At 45.1% G+C, this 23,549-nt stretch overlaps 1 protein-coding gene across 3 annotated transcripts in view; it reads right to left on the reverse strand.

Annotated features, from left to right (window-relative positions):
* The window catches only part of MATN2 (matrilin 2), a 152,409-nt gene that overhangs the window by 78,503 nt on the left and 50,357 nt on the right, over positions 1 to 23,549 (reverse strand). For all 3 annotated transcript variants that reach the window (XM_082600846.1, XM_082600844.1, XM_082600845.1), the window contains exons 3-4: positions 22,574 to 23,143; positions 13,765 to 13,887 (exon numbers count right to left, since the gene is read on the reverse strand). In XM_082600846.1, the coding sequence (XP_082456972.1) occupies positions 13,765 to 13,887; positions 22,574 to 23,143 (693 nt within the window). The remainder of the gene's footprint in view (positions 1 to 13,764; positions 13,888 to 22,573; positions 23,144 to 23,549) is intronic.

Below are 23,549 nucleotides of genomic sequence, written 5' to 3' on the forward strand. Positions count from 1 at the left end.
CATGGCTATGGACTTCAGCCCGATGTCACCTCCTCCAGGAAGCCTTCTTCAGCTTGGCTGGGCTTAGAGTCTCCTTCCTCTGGGCTCCTCTAGCCCTATACACACAGCTCCACTAGAGCACTTATGCATTTAGCCCACAGTATTAGAAGGACCGGATCACAGGTCTGTCTGCCCCATGAGAATGATCTGGTCTGACTCAGTTTTGATTCCCCAGTGTCCTAGCGCATGTAGTTGGTGCCCCATAAGTGTTCGCCTACTGAATGAACAGTGACAAAGTCCCATACCCCTTGCCTCCCAACAGGGATGTTTCTAGAGTCCTAAAATATCTCCTCCATCAGAAATGGGGTCCTGGGAAGATGAGTGAGATGGGAATAAAATGTTTCCCGAGTCTCTGTACCTCTCCTCGTCCCCAGCAAGAGATATTCCTCTCCCAGAAGAGTACAATGACATCGGGGAGCCCACCCCCAGCTGTAGACACCAGAATTCTCATGACAGCTAAGGAACCAGCTGCCTTGCTGTCTGCTGCATCCCTGGTACCTAGCACAGTGCCTGGCACATTGTAGGTGCTCATTAAGTGCTTGTGAATGGATGAATGGACCCAACACCTGAAATACAGGGTTGTCAGTCATTCCTCACTCATCAGTCTTACCCAGGCTGTAAGCTCTGAAAGGCACAGGATAAGTCTTCGGTGGTGTTCAGGGTGCCTGTGATACCACACACTTCACACAGCAGGTGCTTAGTGGACATGTGTTGATCTGAGTTGACAGTCACCAGCCTGGAGTACTCAGGGATGGGGGGCTCTTATCTGATCACTCCCTTTTAGAGGTCAAGTTTCCCTTCACGGTTCCCCTTACCACAGTTATAATTTAACACTTAATTTGCAATTGTTAATTTCATGTCTACTTCCCCTGCCATTTGAAGGCAGGGCTTGTTCTGTTCAGCCCTCCAGCTCAAATAACTAGCATGGTGTTTGGCATGTGGTCAATTTTTAAAACTATAGTTGAATGACTGAATTCATTCATTCATTCATTTGTCAAATTGCTCAAACTGCTGGGGAAAAAACAGTGAATAAAATAGATTAAAAAATCAATCAATCTCTGTCCCCATGTAGCGGATATTCAAGTGGGAAGCCAGCTCCTACTGACTCACATTGACAGATCGTGCCCACCTCTTCCCAACTCTGCGTTCAGCAAGGCCAAGTGGGTAGCTTGAAATCAGCCATGGTGGTAGTATTGACAACACAGGAATTGGTGAACATTGCAAACTGGAGCTTTGCCCCCTGGAGACCTGGTTGTTAAACATTTACTAGCATACCATGGACAGGGGCCAGACATAAACAACATAAATGGGTAAAAATATATATTATGTTAGATATTAGAAGTGCTATAGAATAAAATTAAGCAGGAAAGGGGGGTTGGGAGTGTGGAAGAAAGGGAACTTCTGTTTTAAATAGTGTGGTCAGAAGGTGGTCTCATAGAAAAGATTATTTTATACAAGGACCTGAGGGAGGTAATATGAAAAAGTAGGGATCAAGGGGATTGAATCTTGAGGAGGAGATAAGGGGCAGTTATGTTTCTTTCCATAGGGCTTAAGGGAAGCAATCAGATATAATGAAAAGAATATTGCCTTTGGAGCCAGACCTGGCTTCAGCGAGGTGACCTGTGTGACTTCATATAAGTGATTTCTATGAGATTGAATTTTCATAGAGGTTAAATAATTAAGTGGAGAAAATATCTTATGGCAGGGTTAAATGAGATAATATAGATGATAAAGCATCTGAGCGATGGGAGGTACTCAACAAATGTTAGTCTCCTTTTTTCCTAGTTTAGGGTAAAGAAAGGTCTTGGTGGTGCAGGCCTAGTTAAGCATGGAGGAAAGGTGAACCCCAACCGAATTTTGCCTACATCACAATTCTAATATAATATCACTTTATTGGGTGCCTATGAAACCCCCCACTAGATTCAGATTTCTTTAAATGACATCAATGTATCCGTGACTAAGTTTTGGTTTGTGAGTTCTATGCTGAATTGATCTGACACAGCAAAGTAGGCAATTTTGAATTTTATAACATAAGATCTCAACAAACTCAAACAATGCCTTGCCAGAGGGCAAATGTTAGCGTGTATATAGCTGACAGTCAGCAAAATCCGCTTGTTTCTCTTTTTTTTTTTTTTTTTGCTGCACACGGGCCTCTCACTGTTGTGGCCTCTCCCGTTGCGGAGCACAGGCTCCGGATGCGCAGGCTCAGCAGCCATGGCTCGTGGGCCCAGCCGCTCGGCGGCATGTGCGATCTTCCCAGACCAGGGCACGAACCCGTGTCCCCTGCATCGGCAGGCGGACTCTCAACCACTGAGCCACCAGGGAAGCCCCGACTGCTTCTCTAGTTTCCTGGAGAATTTTAGGAGGGATGTTAACTGCATCTGCTCAGTCTTCCTAAGTGAAATAAATCAGTGAGGATTTGATAACTAAGGGCCCCAGGGCTATGCTCAAATCCTTCCCTAGCACTCCCCTGAGGCTCACAGCCATTCTAGATTTAAGGGCCTTCCTCAGTGTGTGATCTTGAAACCCTAGCACAGCGCCTCGGCCGAAGATCTTGGAAAACTTCCATCTGGTTACACTGGATGAGAAGCACGGGACAAAGACTGCAGTGGCTGTGCCTGACATCATCCTGGGTGAAATCAAAGGCTTTTTACTGACTTTTCAGAATTTTAGACAAGCTGCACTGCATGCTATTGACACCAATGACAGTTTCATTTCTCCTCTGGACTTAAAGCAAAATGGACACCTTTAAAGACATGCTCCACTTTTTTTTTTGCGGCTCCTGCTGCTATTTAGCCTGAGATGTAGAAATCAGAAATTATGTATCACAGTGAGAGAGAAGAGAAATGTATTATTAGAGCTGTTATTTCACTCAGCTGGGAAACAATGCCATTTCTGCCGGCTCCAACCCCGAAAACTCACTTGGACTTACGGCTCTGCAAACACCTGCCAAACCTAAGCCTGCATTGTGGGGACCATCCCCCTCCTTTCATCATGTCTGAAAGCCCTAATCTTATTTTGACAGCTGCGGTTTGGATTTGAAGACTTTCAGCAGTAAATGTGAGTCAGCAGCCTTGTGCTTCTCTGCTGGAAGAAACACCACCAACCCCATGTCACCCAGAAAAACAAACCTGTCCTTCCAGGCAAATTCCAGCTCCAAACTCGCATCCCTCCTCCCCCAACGGCTTCATTCTTTTTCAATCAGTTCTCCTATTCGTGAACGAGATTTTAGTTTTCTTTTCAGAAGGGGAAAAGAGGAGGATCCCCAAAACAAAGCCTGAAAACATAAGTAAATCTGACTGAATGAGGTTGATCAAAATAATAAATAAGCGTGAACGAATAACGCCCTAGTCAGGCAGAGCGCGTTGCAATTTCCAAATGGCTGTCAGTCACATCATCACATTCTCAATATGAACTCCCTGAGGAGGGGAATCTCCCAGGGAGAGATCTAGTTTAAAACAGCGGGGGCAGTGGTTTTCAAACTTGACCAGAATCCCCTACTGGGCTTTAAAAGGCTGTTAAAAGACACCCTCCTAGGCTGCATCCCTGGAGTCCCTGATTCAGTAGGTCTGGGGTAAGTAGGGCCTGGGAATTTGCATTCCTAACAAGTTTACCTGCAAAGCCGCCTGTTTGTGTGCACGCACGCAGCCTGCTCGCTCTTGCACTTGCTCCGCGCTGTCTCAGCTTTGTGGGCTGCCCCAAAGCTGAGACCTTGACCTCTCCTTTCCACACTCCCTTCCTCCCTCCAAGATTCCATTCATCTTCAGGGTCAATTACCACCACCAAGCGTATCCAGCCAGGCATTTTTCTTGAACGCTAACCCTCATCTCCAGCTGCATCCAACCACTTGTGTGGGCTCTCGCCCGGACTCACTGCTTTCCCCGCAAAACCAGGTTTCCTCTCTTAAGTTATTTATCAGTTTAAATTCTAACACCCCCTACCCACCATTCCCCATCTTCGGTCATAAACTCCTCCCTGGGGTGGGGATTATTGCTGTGATCTCCTAATTAACTCCATGGGCATAAGAAACACATGCACTGAATTGACTGAACTGATTTGAACTGTAAACTGATTTCATCGTCCATGTGCTGCTCTGCACGTGCAGAGCACAAGGCAAGCCAAGATCTGAGTGTTCTTGGAGGGTCTTGGGTCTCAAACATATAAGAGGAAACACTTATTTTTCTCCCACACACCACAAGAGCGTCTGGCTCATAGAGGGGAATCAGTAAGTATTGAATGAATAAATGAACAAACGAGTGGATGGATGGATGGTATTTCTGCACCTATTATCTAATCCTAATTCTAATCCTATGTATATATTACTGCCACGGTCAATTTACTAAAATGTGGTTTTCCCCTTGACACCCTGTGTTCAGCCCCTCTATCCACCAAAGACAGAAGCTGGAACTCAGCTTGAGAATCAAATCACTCCATAATTTGTTCCAGCTTAAATTCCTTTCCCCATCCCCCACTAATGTCCCAAACAAACTATTCCAAATAGGCAGTCTGTACAGTTAGCATCCCCTAAAGACAACAAGCTCTACATTTCTCTTCTCTTCTTTGACTTGCTAGAAAAACCCCTATTCCCCAAAGCCTTCCCTGATTGTTCCATGACTTTCTCCAATCTCTTCTCTTGCAGCCTTCTGTCTCAGCACCCGTTACCTTCCCAAACCACCCTGTTCTGAAAATACATAGATATACATACATCTATATTATTGAATTTAAATGAGGTACAATAAACTACACATATTCAACATAGACAAGCTGGTAAACTTGACAGATCAACATATCATCACCATAGTCGAGATAACATATCCATCACCTCCAGGTCCCCAAAGTTTCCTAGTGCCCCTTTGTAATCCCTTCACCTGTCCCTTCTCTCCCCTTGGCCCCAGGCAACCACTAATCTGCTGATCATAGATTAGTTACCATTTTCTAAAATTTCATATAAATGGAATCCTACAATATGTACTCTTTTTTTGGGGGGGGTCTCATTTCTTTCACTCAACACGGTTATTTTGACATTCATCCAGCTTGCTGCATGGGTCAATAGTTCATTCTTTTCATTGCCTAGTTGTATTACATTGTATGCATATATCACAATTTGTTAAGAATTCACCTGTTGATGATTTGGGCTGTTTCCAGTTTTAGGTTATTACAAGTAAAGCTGCTATAAACATTTGTTTGGATATAAACTTTAATTTCTTTTGAGTAAATACCTAAAAGTGGAATTATGGTAGGTACATACTTAACTTTGTAAGAAACTGCTAAACTGTTTTCCAAAGTGGTTGAACCATTTTACATTCCTACCAGGAACAATGATAATTCTGTTCCCAACTTTGCTAATACTTGGCATGGTCAGTATTTTAAAATGTATCCAATCTAGTAGAAGTATAGTGGTATCTCATTGTGGCTTTAATTTGTATTTCCTTAGTATCTAATAAGTTTGAGCATCTCTTCTTTATATATTTTCTTTGGTTTGGTGTCTATTCAAATCTTTTGCCCATTTTGACTGGGCTGTTTATTTTTCTATTATTGAGTTGTAAGAATTCTTTATAAATTCTAAGGTCCTTTGTTGGATATATATTTGCAAATATTTAATTCCAGTCTGTGACTTGACTTTTTCCCTTTAGTAGCAGTGTATCTGGAAGAGCAAATGTTTTAATTTTTATGATGTTCAATTTACTGAGTTTTTCTTTTATGTTTTGTGTCCTATTTAAAAAATTCTTGCCAAACCCAGGGTCATCAAAATTTTTTCTTTCATTTTTGTCTAGACTTTTAAATGTTTCTACTCTATATTAACATTTGAAATCAATTTTGAATAAATTTTTGTGTATGGTGTGATGTAAGGGTCAATGTGCATTTTTTGGCACGTGGCAATCCAATTGTTGTAACACCATCTGTTGATGACATTATTTTTTCCCCATGAATTGCCTTGGCACCTTTGTCAAAGAACACTTCACCATATACGTGTGGGTCTATTTCTGGACTATATTCTGCTCAGGTGTTGTCCATCGTTACACCAATACCGCACTGTTTTGATTACTGCTGCTTTACAGTCAGTCCTCAAGTAAGATAATTTGATCCCCACAACTTTATTTCAAAGTTTTAGTTGATCCTCATTATTTGCAGATTCTGTATTTGTGAATTCACCTACTTGATACAATTTTTCTTGGAACCCAAAATCAATACTTGTAGCATTTTCAGGGCCATTCATGGATCTATACAGAGTGGTGAAAAAATTGAGCCACCTAATGCACTTTCCCAGTGAAGGTCAAACAAGCAATGCTCTGACTTCTTGTTTTCGCTCTCATACTGTAAATAAGCATTTTTTTTTTGGTGTTCTATTTAGGGCCATATTTTTAAAATTTTTTGTGCTTTCTATTGGTGACCTCACTGTGTAACATGGCCCCTAACAGTAGTGTTGAAGTGCTGTCTAGTGTTCCTAAGGCAAGAAGGCCGTGATGTGCCTTTTGGAGGAAAGATGTGTGTTAGATGAGCTTCATTCTGGCATGAGTAATAGTGCTGTTGGCTGTGAGTTCAATGTTAGTGAATCAACAATATACACTCAATAAGGTGTCTTTAAACAGAAACACCCATAAAACAAGGTTCTGTATTGACTGGCGAAATGTTGTGGCCAGAAGCTCTCAGGAAACGAACCCTGTACTTCCCCTAGGAACGATGATCCAGTAATCACTATTTCAATGTTAACAGAGACTTATAAACCATAACTATCGTGAATAATAAGAATCAATTGCGGGCTTCCCTGGTGGCGCAGTGGTTGAGAGTCCACCTGCCGATGCAGGGGACACGGGTTCGTGCCCCGGTCCGGGAAGATCCCACATGCCGCGGAGCGGCTGGGCCCGTGAGCCATGGCCGCTGAGCCTGTGCATCCAGAGCCTGTGCTCCTTAGTGGGAGAGGCCACAAGAGTGAGAGGCCTGTGTGCCGCAAAAAAAAAAGAATCAATCGCATTTGACTATTCAATTTTTTTCATTTTCATTTATATATTAGAATCAGATTATCAGTTTCTACCCAAAAAATTCTGCTAGGATTTTGATAGAGATTGCTTTGAACTTATAGGTCATTTTGGAAAGAACTGACACCTTAGCAATAGTAAGTCTTCTATTCGATGATTTGACATATCTCTCCATTTATTTAGGTCCTCTTTAATTTATTGCAGACATCTTTTGTCTTTGTCAATGTACATCTTTTGTCAAATTTATCCCTAACTTCTATATTTCTGATACTAGTGTAAAATGGTACTTTTTAAATGTCTATTTCAGATTTTTGTTGCCAGTATATAAAAATACAATCAAATAATTTTGTATATTGAGTTTTTATCTTGCAACCTTGCTGAATTCATTAATGAATTTTAGTAGCTTTTTTGAAGATTCTATTAGCTTTTCTACATATGCAGTCACATAGTCTGTAAATAAAGACAGTTTTACCTTTTCCTTTCCAATCTGTATGACTTTCTAATTTCTTTTTATTTCATTATTATATCAGTTTAAACATCCAGTCCAGTGTTGAATGGAAGTGTGGCAGTGGATGTACTTACTTGTTCCTTATCTTAAAAGGAAAACACTTAGTCTTTTACTCTTGAGTATGATGTTAACTGTAGGTGTTTTCATAGGTGCTCTTTATCAGGTTGAGGAATTTCCCTTTTATTTCTAGTTTATTGAGAGTTTTTATCATGAACGAATGTTGGGTATTGTCCAATGCTTTCTTGGCATCTATTGAAATGATCCTATATTTTTTCATTTTTTTATCTGTTAATATGGTGAATTGAATTATATTGATTTTTACTGATGTATAGTTGATGTTGTATAAGTTACAGGTGTACAATACAGTGATTCACGATTTTTAAAGGTTTTACTCTATAATTATTATAAAATATTGGCTATATTCCCTGTGTTGTGCAATATATCCTTGTAGTTTTGTGTGTGTGTGTGTATGTGTGTGTGTGTGTGTAGTCTTTTTTTTTTGGCTGCATTGGTTCTTCATTGCTGCACAGGGGCTTTCTCTAGTTGCAGCAAGCTGGGGCTACTCTTTGTTGCGGTGTGCAGGCTTCTCACTCGGGTGGCTTCTCTTGTTGCAGAGCATGGGCTCTAGGTGCGCGGGCTTCAGTAGTTGTGGCACGTGGGCTCAGCAGTTGTGGCTCGCAGGCTCTAGAGCGCAGGCTCAGTAGTTGTGGCACATGGGCTTAGTTGCTCCGCAGCATGTGGGATCTTCCCAGACCAGGGATCGAACCCGTGTCCCCTGCATTGGCAGGCAGATTCTTAACCACTGCGCCACCAGGCAAGTCCATTGTAGCTTATTTTATACACAATAGTTTGTACCTCTTAATCTCCTACCCTTACTTACCCCGTCCCCTTACCCCTTCCCCTTCCCTCTCCCCACTGGTAACCACTAATTTGTTCTTTATACCTGTGAGTCTGTTTCTTTTTATTATATTCACTAGTTTGTTGTACTTTTTTAGATTCCACATATCAGTGATAACATCCAGTATTTATCTTTCTCTGTCTGACTTATTTCACTTAGCGTAATAATACCCTCCAAGTCCATTCATGTTGTTGCAAATGGCAAAATTTAATTCTTTTTTATGGCTGAGGAGTATTCCATTGTATACATATATCACATCTTCCTTATGCATTCATCTGTTGATGGACACTTAGGTTACTTCCATATCTTGGCAATTGTAAATAATGCTGCTATGAACATTGGGGTGCATGTATTGCATTTTTGTTTCTTTTTAATATATACCCAGGAGTGGAACTGCTTGATCATACAGTAGTTCTTTTTTTAGTTTTTTGAGAAACCTCTATACTGTTTTCCACAGTGGCTACACCAACAGTGTATGAGGGTTCCCTTTTCATCACATCCTCGCCAACATTTGTTATTTGTGTTCTTTTTGATGATAGCCATTCTGACAGGGGTGAGGTGATACCTCATTGTGAATTTGATTTGCACTTCCCTGATGGCTAGCGATGTTGAGCTTCTTTTCATGTGCCTGTTGGGCATCTGCATGTTCTCTTTGGAAAAATGTCTATTCAGGTCTTCTGCCTGTTTTTCAATTGTGTTGTTTGTTTGTTTGTTTTGATGTTGAGCTGTATGAGCTGTTTATATCTTTTGGATATTAACCCCTTACCGATCATATCATTTGCAAATACTCTCATTCAGTAGGTTGGCTTTTCATTTTGTCAATGGTTTCCTTTGCTGTGCAAAAGCTTTTAAGTTTAATTAGGTCCCATATGCTTAGTTTTGCTTTTATTTCCTTTGTTTTAAGAGACAGATCCAAAAAAATATTACTATGATATATGTCAAAGAGTGTTCTGCCTGTGTTTTCCTCTAGGAGCTTTGTGGTTTCTGATCTAACATTTAGGTCTTTAATCCATTTTGAGTTTATTTTTGTATATGGTGTTAGAAAATGTTTTAATTTCATTCTTTTACATGTAGGTGTCCAGTTTTCCTAGCACCACTTATTGAAGAGACTGTCTTTTCTCCATTGTATATTCTTACCTCCTCTGTCATATATTAATTGACCATAAGTGTGTGGGTTTATTTCTGGGCTCTCTATTCTGTTCCATTGATCTATGTGTCTGTTTCTGTGTTGGTACATACTGTTTGGATTACTGTAGCTTGGAAGCACAGTCTAAAGTCAGGGAGTGTGATTCCTCTACCTCTGTTCTTCTTTCTCAAGATTGTGTTGGCTATTTAGGGTCTTTTGTGTTTCATACAAATTTCAAAATTATTTGCTCTAGTTCTGTGAAAAATGCCATTGGTATTTTGATAGGGATTGCACTGAATCTATAGATTGCTTTGGGTAGTATGGTCATTTTAACAATATTAAGTCTTCCAATCCAAGAACACAGTATATCTTTCCATCTATTTGTTTCGTCTTCAATTTCTTTCATCAGTGCTTTATAGTTTTCCAAGTACAGGTCTTTTACCTTCTTCTTCTTTTTTTTTTTTTTTTTTTTTTTTGCGGACCTCTCACTGTTGTGGCCTCTCCCGTTGCAGAGCGCAGGCTTCGGACGCACAGGCTCAATGGCCATGGCTCACAGGCCCAGCCGCTCCGCGGCATGTGGGATCTTCCCAGACTGGGGCACGAACCCATGTCCCCTGCATCAGCAGGTGGACTCTCAACCACTGCACCACCAGGGAATGAACTGACTAACTGGTGTCCAGAAGAGGGTTGAGACACTGACTAACTGGTGTCCAGAAGAGGGTTTCTGGACAGTGAAAAGACCCAAATCCGAGTCATCTTAAGATGTATTCATGCCTCCCCTGAAAAAGAGAAAATTAATGGGGAGTGGGGGATTACACTCTTCAATAATCAAAGGGCTTTCTCTTTTTAGTTGGAAAAGGAAATAAACTTTTTGGTATATAGCTTCAGATGGCAGAAATAGGATCAAAGGTGGGAATTACAGAGAGTAGGACTTCAGCTCGACCACTGATCCAGGCTATCTGGAGGTGGGATACAGGTGCTTTGTAATGACCTGGTGTTCCAGATGGGTGATGATGGTTGGACATGCACCATCACTGTGGGACACCGGGAAACAGAATTCCTGGGTTAAGTGGGAAAGAGAGCTAACAGTCTGACAGACAAGGTCTGTTTCCACTCGAAGATCCTATGAATCAGCCGTGTCTGCCTACTCTCTCCACACAGGCAGGGTTGGAATAGAAAATGGTGGGTATAGTGTCTGTGTGTGTGTGTGTGTGTGTGTGTGTTTGAAGGCCATCGCCTAAGAGCCCCTCTCACAATCATCCTGTACAATGACAATATCACAGGAGTTGGTAGTTAACTTGGGGGAACGACAATCATTTGAATGTTAGTTCTGGTGAATTAGTTCTGAGTCTCCCCTGGGAACAGTGAGCCTTCGAACCTGCCTGTCCTCGTGGGCTTGGAGGCAGGGTTGCCTTCCACCTCAAGGATCATGGGACAGTATCAAATGGTGAGTAAAAGCTAGGCCCATGAAGTCACACATAATAGGATTTGGCTTCTGGTTTGGTCTCATTATGAGCCACAGGACCTTGAGTAAATCATCTAACCTTTTTTGGTACCTTATTTTCCTTGCCTGTAAAATGAGGATGCTAAACCTACCTGAAGAGCTCAGTGTCAGAGTTAATGAGATGAAGAGTACGAGCTCAGGAGAGCTCCTGGCACGTGGTAAACACTTAATGAGTGGCTGTAGTTAGGCCAGACGTCCTGTGCAGCACACTGATCTGGGCAGGGGCTGCAATCACTTTGGACCGTAACTACCTTGGCTGTTTATTCAATTTACTTCCATGCAAAAAGGTAGCTCCAAGAGAGCAGAAACACGGCTGTTTTATTCACTCTTTGATTTCTAGTAATTTGTACAGGGCCTGGAACACCTTAAAGGTTCAAAATTGGACATAGCTGTGTCTCATTCCCCTCCAGGCCCAGTGAGTCTCTCTCCACGTCAGCAGGGACAGGCCCCCACGAGCGGCTCAGAACAGCCTCCCCTTGGCACAATTTTGCACTGTTCACCAGACCAAGATCACGGCTCAGTAGCTGCAGCACACAGGTTCAGTAGCTGCGGCGCACAGGTTCAGTAGCTGTGGCACACAGGCTCAGTAGGTGTGGCGCACGGGCTTAGTTGCTCCGCGGCATGTGGGATCTTCCCAGACCGGGGATCGAACCCATGTCCCCTGCACTGGCAGGCGGATTCTTAACCACTGCACCACCAGGGAAGTCCCCTGGGTGACTCTTAATTACTGAAGCTTGAGAACCACTGCCTGGGTTCAGGCCCCTCTGACCCGGGCCTCCCTGCTCCTCCACCCAAATCAGTCTGTCTGAACCCAGGCAGTTTCTGCATCACGCTCTTTGCATCCACAGCCCTAGAACAGGAGGGAGCCAAGGCCAGACCGACACTTGGGAGAGCCTGGGGCCTCAGGACTTGAGGTGGGACCAGGCGGGGGCTGGCAAACCTGCTGTGTGGGGAAGGCCCAGGTCATGACATCAAACTTTTTATTTTTTAGTTGCTGGTCTCGAAATTCCTCAGGATTGACTAAGCCAGGCCATGGAAAGTGGACATCGGCAGATGCCCGGATCCCAGCGGATCATCGGGGCAGGTCGCAAGGAGAACTTTCTGTGCTCCCGAGAAGGGCAGGGCAGGCTGGGAGTTAGCAAGGTGGAGGGAGGCTGAGCGCTCTGCAGAGAAACGCTGAGTGGGAGGCTCCTGGAGAGGACGGGGCACGTCTGAGAAGATGTTTAGGTTGTTTGCTGAGCGGTATGCGAGGCAACCTTGCCTGGGCTCCCCCAGTCCTCCAGTAAATTCTATTAAACCCACGAGCATATGGTACGAGTGATTTTCGTTGTGGAAACTGAAGACGGGTCAGAGGTTCAAGCGGGAGGCCAGGATGATTCAGGCTCCAACAAACAAACAATCTGGCATCCTGGAGGAGCCGGAGAACACAGGGTCCCCCAGGACTTACATAGCCTGAGGGCTTTGGGCTTCTACAGGCCACAAAACCGGAGAAGTCAAGCAGATGTTCCCTAATCTTGGGGGTCAGGGGGCCCCTAGCCAACCATTCTCAACCCAAAGTGAGAAGACAAAAGGAAAATGTGGTTTGGCCCTATAAACGGGATACTAATTACAGCCATTTGTGCAAACTGTTTTCCATTAGTGCTTAATTGCTTACCATGTGGTATAATAACAATTACGCATTGCATGACCTACATGTCAGATTAGCTGAGTTTTATTTGCCTCCATGTGGGCCAGTCTTCCTCATGTCTTGAGGAAGTCCGGTTGTCTGCGGGCTAACACAGTGGCTTTATTTATAACTTGAAAAAAAATTATAGGCACAACACTCAGTGTATGGGTAGTTCTCTCCTCTAAGAGGCGGATTACCTCATGTGCTTCAAATGTCAGTATGTTGTCTAGTTTTGGGGCTTGGCCAAAAAAAAGAGAATGTGCATTCGATTACACTTTATATCTGATTGTCCTTTTCTATGTAGGAGACCTATAAAGCATCCCTCACGAAAGCAATGAGGTCCCCGCACACCTCTAAAACAGAACTCGAATAATCATTCCCAGCCAATGTCAGTAGCTCATCCTAAATCCACGCTTCAGGGAAGAGAATAAAATACAGAAGCAATTCCTCAGGGCACAGTCAATAGAGACAGCGGATGAAAAGGCTCTTCAGCGGTTCCCCCCTAAAGAACAGCTTGGAAGTAAAGGACAGCAGCTCACGAATTCAAAGAGGCTATTTCTGAGAAGGAGCCTCCAACGATCTTCCAAACTCTTCCTGATGGCCTACTGTGTGCCTGGCTGTGGCCTCAGCGCTGTGAAGGCAGAGTGGGGGCCAGGGGTCAACACAAAATACGCGAGTTACAAAACCTCGTTTCCGTCCTTAGGGAAATGATGACTTGGTTGGGGGAGGGGCCACAGATGAATTAAATGGGGCCAGATAAAAGAGGAGAGAGGGGCTTCCCTGGTGGCACAGTGGTTGAGAGTCTGCCTCCCGATGCAGGGGACGCGGGTTCGTGCCCCAGTCTGGGAAGATCCCACATGCCGCGGAGCGGCTGGGCCCGTAGAGCCATGGCCGCTGAGCCTGCGTGTCCGGAACCTGTGCTCCGCAACGGGAGAGGTCACAACAGTGAGAGGCCCGCGTACCGCAAAAAAAAAAAAAAAAAAAAAAGAGGAGAGAGTGGGAGAGCAGAGGAGGACAGGACAAATACATCAGCAAAGCAATCTTACTTCTGCAAGTCGTCTGATCCGAGTTGAGGATGTAGCCTTGTTTGCACCTGCAGACATACGAGCCAGGAGTATTGATGCAGAAGTGGGCACAGTTATGCTCCAGGATGCTGCACATGTGGACCACTGAAAGGGAAGACATGGCAAGTTAAGGCAACGATGATGCCTTCTCTAACTTCATCCCCCTCGCAAACATTCATCCAGAATCTACGCTGTGAAGGAACGAGCAGGACTCAAAGAGAAACAAGCTGCAGTCCCTACCCTCAAGAGGTAGCCTCTGGTAGGACCAGACAGTTCTACATAAATGTCATCAGCAATATATACATAGAGGGCCGCAGAGGGTCAAAGGGAAATGATGTTAGGCTGAGCCATATGAGATTGCTGAATATCCAACTAAAAACAGGTCAAAAACGACCTACAAAAACAGAAATTTCACAGTGCAATTAATAACATCCAGTTGGTGGGCAGAGGGATCAGAAAGTCTGCTGATACCAGGGGTGGCTCTGACTAACGTGTGGACTTGGTAGGCAACAGCGGGTTTGGAGGAAAAGCTATTAGTTAAATGAGGATGTGGTAAAGAATTAACAGTTTCTCAGGATCATAAATCCCTAGCGTAATGTAATTTTTTAATAGGCAAAAGTATTATAAAAATTTTTGGAGTTAAAAAATGCACTCATATGTTTCCATAATCTTTATGTCTCAATTTAAAATATTTCTGGATGGACCTAGAGTCTGTTATACAGAGTGAAGTAAGTCAGAAAGAGAAAAACAAATACCATATGCTAACACACATATATGGAATCTAAAAATTAAAAAAAATGGTTCTGAAGAACCTAGGGGCAGGACAGGAATAAAGACCCAGATATAGAGAATGGACTTGAGGATACGGGGAGGGGGAAGGGTGAGCTGGGACGAAGTGAGAGAGTGGCATGGACATATATACACGACCAAATGTAAAACAGATAGCTAGTGGGAAGCAGCCACATAAGACAGGGAGATCAGCTCGGTGCTTTGTGACGACCTAGAGGGGTGGGATAGGGAGGGTGGGAGGGAGACGCAAGAGGGAGGGGATATGGGGATATATGTATACGTATAGTTGATTCACTTTGTTATAAAGCAGAAACTAACACAACATTGTAAAGCAATTATACTCCAATAAAGATGTTAAAAAAAAATTTCTGGGACTTCCCTGGTGGTCCAGTGTTAAAGGATCAGAGTGCTTTCATCTTCATTTGTAGACACACTCAGAGCGATGAAAAATTTAGGTCACCAGCTGAGGTTGAACAAGATGATGCTCTGCATTCTTGTTTCTGCTCTCAGACTGTGAATGAGTATTCTTTTCAAGTGCCACACTGTTCGCATTTTTGTGCTTTTTGTTGATGATTTTGCTGTTTAAAATGGCCCCAAGTGTGGTGCTGGAGTGTTGGTGTTTGCTGAAGTGAAGTGTGTCTGGTGTTCCTAAGTGCAAGGAAGCTATGATGTGCCGTATGGAGAAAAATGTGTGTTTGATAAATTTCATTCGGGCAAGAGTGATAGTGCTGCTGGCTGTGAATTCAATGTTAATGAATCAACAATATATAAAGAAGGTGTCTTTACACAGAAACACACATAAAACAAGATTATGTATCGATCAGTTGACAACAGTGTCGGACCAGAGGCTCCGAGGAACCTAACTCTGTATTTCCCCTAGGGGCTGTGGTTCAGTACTTGCCACTTCAGTCAGCGTTCACCATGACGTTATAGGACGTAATTACCAAGAACAAGGAGAATCAACTATATACCTTAGCTTTGATCAAATACATTTGATCTAGTTCATTCCTTTTAATTGCTTTATCCATTGGTCATATGACTAGTCTTCATTATATTTAGCCATTTCCCCACCAGTCCACAGTTTTGCTTTCCCAATGCTGTGATGAACCTTCTTAAACACATCTCCTTGAGCACATGTGCAGTTGTTTCTCTAGGACCGGGTCCTACTTTGTTTTTTTGGGGCTGCGTTGGGTCTTCGTTGCTGCGCATGGGCTTTCTCTAGTCGTGGCGAGCTGGGTCTACTCTGCGTTGCGGTGTGCGGGCTTCTCATTGCGGTGGCTTCTCTTGTTGCAGAGCCCAGGCTCTAGGCGCGCAGACTTCAATAGTTGCAGCACGCGGGCTCAGTGGTTGTGGCGCACGGGCTTAGTTGCCCTGCGGCACGTGGGATGTTCCCAGACCAGGGCTCGAACCCACGTCCCCTGCATTGGCAGGTAGACTCTTAACCACTGTGCCACAGGGAAGTTCCTGGGTCCTACTTTAAATAGATATCACCTCACTGTCTTGCAAGGTAATTTATACCAGCAATGCATGAGAGTAATGATTCCCACCTCCTCAAAACTTCAGCACTCAGGATTATCAAACATTAAGTTTTTGACCATGTTAAGAGGGAAAAATCATTATCCTGTTTTTAATTTGCATTTGCTTTGCACCCTGGAAGGCTTTTCCTAGGCTGCTGGAGTCAAATTACCCACGGGCACAGAGGCGTTCTTATGCAACTCTCAGCATGACACTATTTTCCTCTGTAATGAAGAAAATCTAAAGTCTAGACAACCAGCAACACAGCAGTTATACACTGGCATGAGGCCCAAGTGATGAGTCTGCTGCCTGACTTCTCACCGAGACCCTGACAGATAATTATTTTGACAGGAGATGTGAGGCAGAGAAAATACCTGCTGGGCAGCAGACAGCACAGTGGTGATGAGAAAGGCTTCTGGAAATAAGACTACAACTGAGCTTCACCATGACCTTGTAATGAATTACTTAATTTCTCTGAACTCCACTTTCTTCACCTGTCAAATAGGGAAATTAAAAGAACTATTGCATAGGGTTTTGGAGTGACAGCTTGTTACTAAGGCTTGTCTTGGCCATGTATGATAAAAGAAATTGGAACCAGGAGACTGTCCCACGTGCCCCAAAAGAAACTGAAACCAGAAACTTGGTGTACTGGAAAGAGCACTGGGTTAGAAGCCAGAAGACAGGTGCTCTGGGTCCCTTCTGCCTCGAACAAGTGAGGGAAGTTCATGTAAGTTGAGTAGCTCTTTTTGGCTTATTTCTTTACCTGTAGAATAAACACATGTATGATGTCCAGGCACCTTCAGTACAGACACTTAATTATTTTCTAGAAGCTGCCTTCCTTCTCATTCCAAGTGCGTGCTGACTGGGGGAGCGGCTGTGTTGGTGTGAGGTAGCCCCTCTCCTGGCCACTGTTGGGTGTTCAGGGTCTGACAGTCAGAGTCTTTTCTTGGCATTTAGCCACTAGAATTGAGGAAAAGGGGGTTTATACCGAGGGCAAGCATATCTGGGGGCTGACAGGGTGCATGCTCTCTGCCCCTGGACCAGAGAAGTCCAAGGAGAAGCAGAGTGGGGATGGAGAGAAAGCAAAGCTGTCATTCACTAAGCGTCTCCTTATTTCCATGAGTAATATAACACAATCCACCCTTCTAAAGCTAGTTCAAGTTGAATTTCTATTACTTTCAACCAGAAGAATCCCAAACATTTTTACTAAGGTAGTATAAAAATTTTCCACCTGTAAAATTCTATAGATGAGGAACCGGTGATACTGAGAGCATCTGGCCCTAATGCCTTGCCCTCCCGTGGGCCAGGCCTTTATGATGTGACTGAAGGGGGCACAAGAGTCCTGCCTCCTACGGTGACCTGCAGGTGGTCTCACACCTCAGAAGGCCTTGTAGGTGGAAGCTGGGTCCAGGCTTTGCATTCGGCGGAAGAAATCACTAATCAGCAGACTAAGTCTTTGGCAGGATTGGATTTTTAACCAGGCGATCTGAATGTTAATAAATGTTTATTAATGAATGTGTCATTGACTAAATGAATGATCAAAAGAGTGGTGGGGGCTTCCCTGGTGGCGCAGTGGTTGAGAGTCCACCTGCCGATGCAGGGGACACGAGTTCGTGACCCGGTCCGGGAAGAGCCCACATGCCGCGGAGCGGCTGGGCCCGTGAGCCATGGCCACTGAGCCTGCGCGTCCGGAGCCTGTGCTCCGCAACGGGAGAGGCCACGGCAGTGAGAGGCCTGCGTACCGCCAAAAAAAAAAAAAAAAAAAAAAAAGAGTGGTGGGCTGACTGGGGGTCTTGAAAGGAACAATTACTAGGTACGGAAAGTCAAGGCCTGTGGAAGTCCATCTGGCCTCCCACTTAGCAACAGGGCCTTGAAGGGCTGCAGTAAGTGTGGACTTTACCCGGGCTGGTTGATGGGAGGTGTGTCTTAGGAACACTGTTAGCGCCTTCTATTGTGCCTGGCCTGGGCGGGATGAGGCTCTTAGGGTAGGAACAACCAGCCTCCAGGCTTTAAATACCAGGCTAAGCTGATAAAGCAGATACCAAGAGGTTAAGTAAAAGCAGCCCTGGGAATTCCCTGGCAGTCCAGTGGTTAGGACTCTGTGCTTTCACTGCCGAGGGCGAGGGTTCAATCCCTGGTGGGGGAACTAGGTGTCGCAAGTTGCCTGGTGCGGCCAGAAAGAAAAAAGAAAGGCAGCCCTGCCCAGGCTGCAAGTCATCAGAAGGCTCAGGACAGACATGCATTTTTCAGCCCCTAGATTCAAGTGTCCTCTCTCACTGGGTGGCAAAAATGGTGGGCCCCAGGATGGGTAGGTTTTGGTCATCTTGTAGACAGGGCCTCATTCACAGGAGGCCTCTAAGATTCTCTTGGAGGTCTCGGAGTGGCCTGAGAATGCAACCTCAGGAGCCCTCCTGCTCCCAGCTGTGGCTGGTGTGGGAATTCACTGCCTGTGGGTACAAAGCCACTGCTGTGCCTGAGTTCACGTCCACACAGCCAGTGAGCACAAGAGCCTAATCTCTTCCTAATTGTACGATAAAGGTTCCTGTCTTGATCGCTCCTGGAGATACCCTGTCCCCACTGATCCACAGATCCAGCAGCGTTTTTTGGTTCTGCCCAAAAGCACACGAGCCTCAGCTCAGCTTCCCTCTGAAATCCCTTCTCTAGGTGCACTTTGACCTCCACGTCCCTGCCTAGCCTCTCATCAGCATTTCTCAAGCTGTGGGTTATGTCTCTGTAGCAGGTCACGAAATTAACAGAGACTCTGGACTCATTTTTTTGTTTTTGTTTTTAAATGAAATAGAAAAAACTATTAAAAATATCATTCTTTTCCTGGCTTACTGCAATCGTCCTCCCTACATATCTCTAGCCAGCAAACTCCTACTCTCTCTTTCTTTTTTTTTTAAGATTTATTTATTATATATTTATTTTATTTACTTTTGGCTGTGTCGGGTCTTAGTTGCAGCACGCGGGATCTTCATTGAGGCACGCGGGATCTTTTCGTTGCAGTGTGCGGGCTTCTCTCTAGTTGTGGCGTGCGGGTTTTCTCTTGCCTAGTTGTGGCGTGCAGGCTCCAGGGCACGTGGGCTCTGTACTTTGCGGCACGCAGGTTCTCTAGTTGAGGCGCGTGTGCTCAGTAGTTGCGGCACACAGGCTTAGCTGCTCGGCGGCATGTGGGATCTTAGTTCCCTGACCAGGGATCGAACCCGCATCCCCTGCATTGTAAGGAGGTTTCTTTACCACTGGGCCACCAGGGAAGTCCCCCTTACTCCTCTTTCAAGTCTGTGTAGCACATAGTAGTTAAGATGTAGGTTCTGAGCCAGAATGCCTGGGTTCACACCTCAACTCTGCCACTTAGTGCTATGTGACCTTGGACAAGTTACTGAACTTCTCTGGGTCTCTATTTCCTCTTCTGTCAAATGGGAATTATAGCAGCACCTACTTCACAGGTTTGTTGTGAGAATAAATGAGTTAACATACGTTAATAGCGCAAAACAGCACATGCACATATTAATATCATTAAGTGTTAGTTATAATCATTATTATCTCTTTAAAGCTCTCCTGGACTCCCTAGGCAGACCCTGGCATTCTTTGATCAGAGGGCCCCCAGTGCCAGGTGACTTCCCAAGGCCTCTGAAGTGCATACTTCATATAGCCAACATCCCATTTCTCTGTGATGAGAGCATCTTCCCACCAGCCTGAAACCCTCAGACCCGGCAGGTGGAGGGTAAGAGTTCTGAAGCCAGAGAGACTCCAACTCTGCCACCTGAAGCCGCTTATCCTTTCTAAGCCCCAGTTTCTACTTCTGTAAAATGGGATAATGATAGTACCTGCTTCACAGGGCTGTTATAAGTATTCAATGAAATAACATATTGGAAAGTACCTAGCCCAGGACAAAATTGGCTGTTATTCTCAGAGTGTAGCTCAATAAATGTTTAAGGAACAAATGAGACTTCCAAAACCCCAGAGAACTGCCATCTGCAATATGGTAGACGCTGTTGTCTGAGGATTGGAGGGCAGGTCAAAGCTGAGGCCATCTGCCTTCCCTGCTGGTCCTCCGTGTGTTTGACCGTAATCATACACAACATGGTGCACACTGAATGGGGCTCTACAGTTTATAACGCCTGTTCACACATCTACTCTCCGCAGGTAAAATCCCCAGTTTACAGATGTGCTCAGCGTCTATACAGCTGGCAGGTGGGGTCACTGAAACCTCGGTCTGCCCCTCCCCATCGCAAAGGCTTCCCATCAAACTCCGAGGTGAGTTTCAACCTCAGAGCTGGTGTGCCTAGCATGGCTGGACTGCGGAGGTTGCCTGCAGAAAACTGTTTACCTTAAAAGAGGAATTTCTATCTCCCAATGCGAAGAGGAATGAAATGAGCAAGAGGTTTGGAAGTAGAACCCACCATCTCCTGGCTGCTTGGGAATTCACGTCACAAGTTTACAGTCCTGTAAACGGGAGGGATAGAGTCGTACTGCCTCCCCAGATTTTCGTGAGGATAAAGTGTGAAGACACAAGAGAAAGTGCTTTGTAAATGTTAGTTATTGCGATCCTTACTGCACAGCTGAGGAAGAGGCCCCGGGGCCTCCTTCACCTTCCAAGACAGTTGACAAGTCTGCTCAGCACAGCCCTGTGAGGAGGAGAGACAGGAGCTGGTCTTCTGTGGGGTAGGAAGGGTGATTCAGTTCCCGGGCCCTAACAAATGAATGAATGAATGGCACAATACTGATGTTTTCCTCGAGCTTCAAGATTACAAAAACGGGAGTAGCCAAGCTGCCTTTTAATTTTGCTGCCAGGCCATAAAGCACAGAGAAGGTTCTTCTATGAATAAGTCCACATCCTCAGCCTCATCATATTACCTTTCCCTTTGCTGAGCAATTCAGAGAGCTTATAAAAGAACTCATCCATTAACATTTTTCCAAGACAACTGAATAAACACGTCAAAACTGTTACAGAACCAATTTCTTTTTTTAATATTTCCAGGAAAGAGGGAATATAAATTCTGCAGAAGTCATTTAAAGTCATAAACCTTAAAAACGTTTGCAGTGCATTCTACTGGCTGAAGTTTTCCAGGTGACTCAGGCCACGGTGCGCCACAGAGACCCAGACCCTCTGTGGCGCCAGGGAAATGGCACTTCTGAATGTTTTCCAAGTGACACTGCAGAGCAAAAGTTTCTTTTTCCTTCATGGCGTTGATTTTTTAAGTAAAACTTTTGATTTTGGAGTCAAGAATTAATGGGGTCTCTGCTTTTTGAAGTTAGTTTTCAGCAGAGAATTTTTTAAAAAGACGTCAAAAGCACACCATACTTCCTTCCTGAGGCTTTGACAGGGTCGGGGGAGGTTGGTGTGTGTGGGGGGCTGTTTCTAGGCTTTGTCACATTCTGAGAACTGGTCTAAAGGTTCCTGTTCCCGGTAAGTTGGAGATGAGTCTGGTCCTTAAGGTCATTTCCATGCAGACTCCAGGGAAATACTGGTCATTTCAGAAGAGATACTTGCTTTTATTTTCCCATCAAAGAAGCATGGCAGTTGGAGGGGTCAGGGGCCAATAGGGGTGGGCAAAGCTGGACTGGACACTGTTTGCCAGGTCAGGAGGCTTGCTTCCCATTTCCAGGGACCAGTGTGGAGCCTGGGTTGGCAGGCTGGCGCCCTGCCCTTCTGGAGGAGAAAAGGACGAGAAGATGGTGGCAGAAGCAGGAAACTGGGGAGAGGGCGAGTTGACCTGCTGGGAAAGCTGAGGCAGGAGCTCGCCTTGGAGGTAAGTGGGAGGAGTGTGGCAAGAAAGTGTGAAAGAAGCCTTGTGGAGGGCAGGGTTAGAAAGCAAGACGGGGAAGAAGACCCTTAAAGCAGAAGAATGCAGCTCAAGGACTTGGGGAGGCATGTCCTTGCAGAAGAGTCGGGAGGCACCTGCCATCCTACCGGGCGGGAAGGTACCAGGAGCACGTCTTGGTCTTCCCCGTACACTGGGCCTCTTTCTGAGTTGAGAAAACATCCACCGCTAGCACCACCATGGGGCAAAAATGCTCAGTATTCCACACCATCCAAGGAGAAGTTATGTTATTATTTTGGCCCTCCCATTCCCATGCTTACTACAACTCATGAATTCCAACCTAGGGAATGCCAGGGCAAGCCAAGGTGCTGGAGAAAAACTCCCCCTACCTACTGTTCCTCATTCTGCAGTTTGAGTGTAAATGTCCCTTCCTCAGGGAAATCTCCCTGAGCCCCCTGGCCTAGGTCAGGTCCTGTCCTGAATTCTTCCTCCGTTACACTGTTACAACTGCAGTTACTTACGTATTTGTGTAATTGCACCCTTAATATGTCTCCTTGGCCAGAGCGTGAGCCCCAAAAGAGCACTGTGTCTACCTTGGCCTTTGCTAAACACCCCTTGCCAGCCCGGTACCTGGGACCGGTTTAGCACAGAGTGAACACTGGGAGATGAATGAACTCATCCTAATGATCCCCTGAGAAGAGCCACAGAGAAACAGGACTTACTGCACAACTTGTTCTGGAACACTGAGGTCAGCGACTCAATCTGGCTGAAGTTGGCCACCAGGAAGACGTGGTCCTCGTGGGGCTCGCTCCCGATGGCCTTCAGCGTGTTGAAGTCCACTTGGCCCACGCCGATGGCAAAGATCAGGATGCCTGTGTCCCGGGCCTTTGCAGCTACCTCGGCCACCGAGTCCTGGGGCCTCCCATCGGTCACAATCATTATGACCCGCGGCACGTTCTCCCTCAGTGGCCGGGCACCCTCTGCTTCTGAGAATGCGATGTTCAGGGCGTACTGGATGGCCAGCCCCGTCATGGTGCCCGTGGACAGATGCCGCATCCTCTTGACGGCATGCTCCACCTCGGACTTCCTCTTGAAGGTCTTGAGGGAGAACTCGTTCTTGACGGTGCTGCCATATTGGAGCAGGCCCACACGGGTGACGTCAGGGCCAATGTCCAAGAACTGCAAGATGTCCACGATGAACTCCTTGACCTTTGCATAGTCGTGGGTGTTGACGCTGCGGGAACTGTCAATGATGAAGACCACGTCTGCCCGCTTGTTCTCACAGGAGCTCTCTGGGGAAAGAGGGGAGGGCAAACGCATCAGAAGAGTGTTAAGCATAAACACACTACTATATATAAAATAGAGAACCAACAAGAGTCCACTGTATAGCACAGGGAACTCTACTCAATATTTTGTAATAATGTATAAGGGAAGAGAATCTGAAGAAGTTAAATATACATATATATGTATAACTGAATCACTGTGCTGTATACCTGAAACTAACACGATATTGTAAATCAAATATACTTCAATTAAAAATAAAGAAAAGGAAAGGAAAGAAAAGAAGAGTGTTAAGGACCCAGTGCAGGTTGGAAATCCTAGGGCCAGGGATCACCTTTCAAACCTTCCGTCTTCATTGTTTTTCTTCCCCCGCCTTGGGAAGGTTGCAAGGGTGTATATGTGCATGACTGGGTGATC

The sequence above is a fragment of the Mesoplodon mirus genome (genome assembly GCF_964341445.2).
Source record: "Mesoplodon mirus genome assembly, chromosome: 16".
In the NCBI taxonomy this organism is placed as follows: domain Eukaryota; kingdom Metazoa; phylum Chordata; class Mammalia; order Artiodactyla; family Ziphiidae; genus Mesoplodon; species Mesoplodon mirus.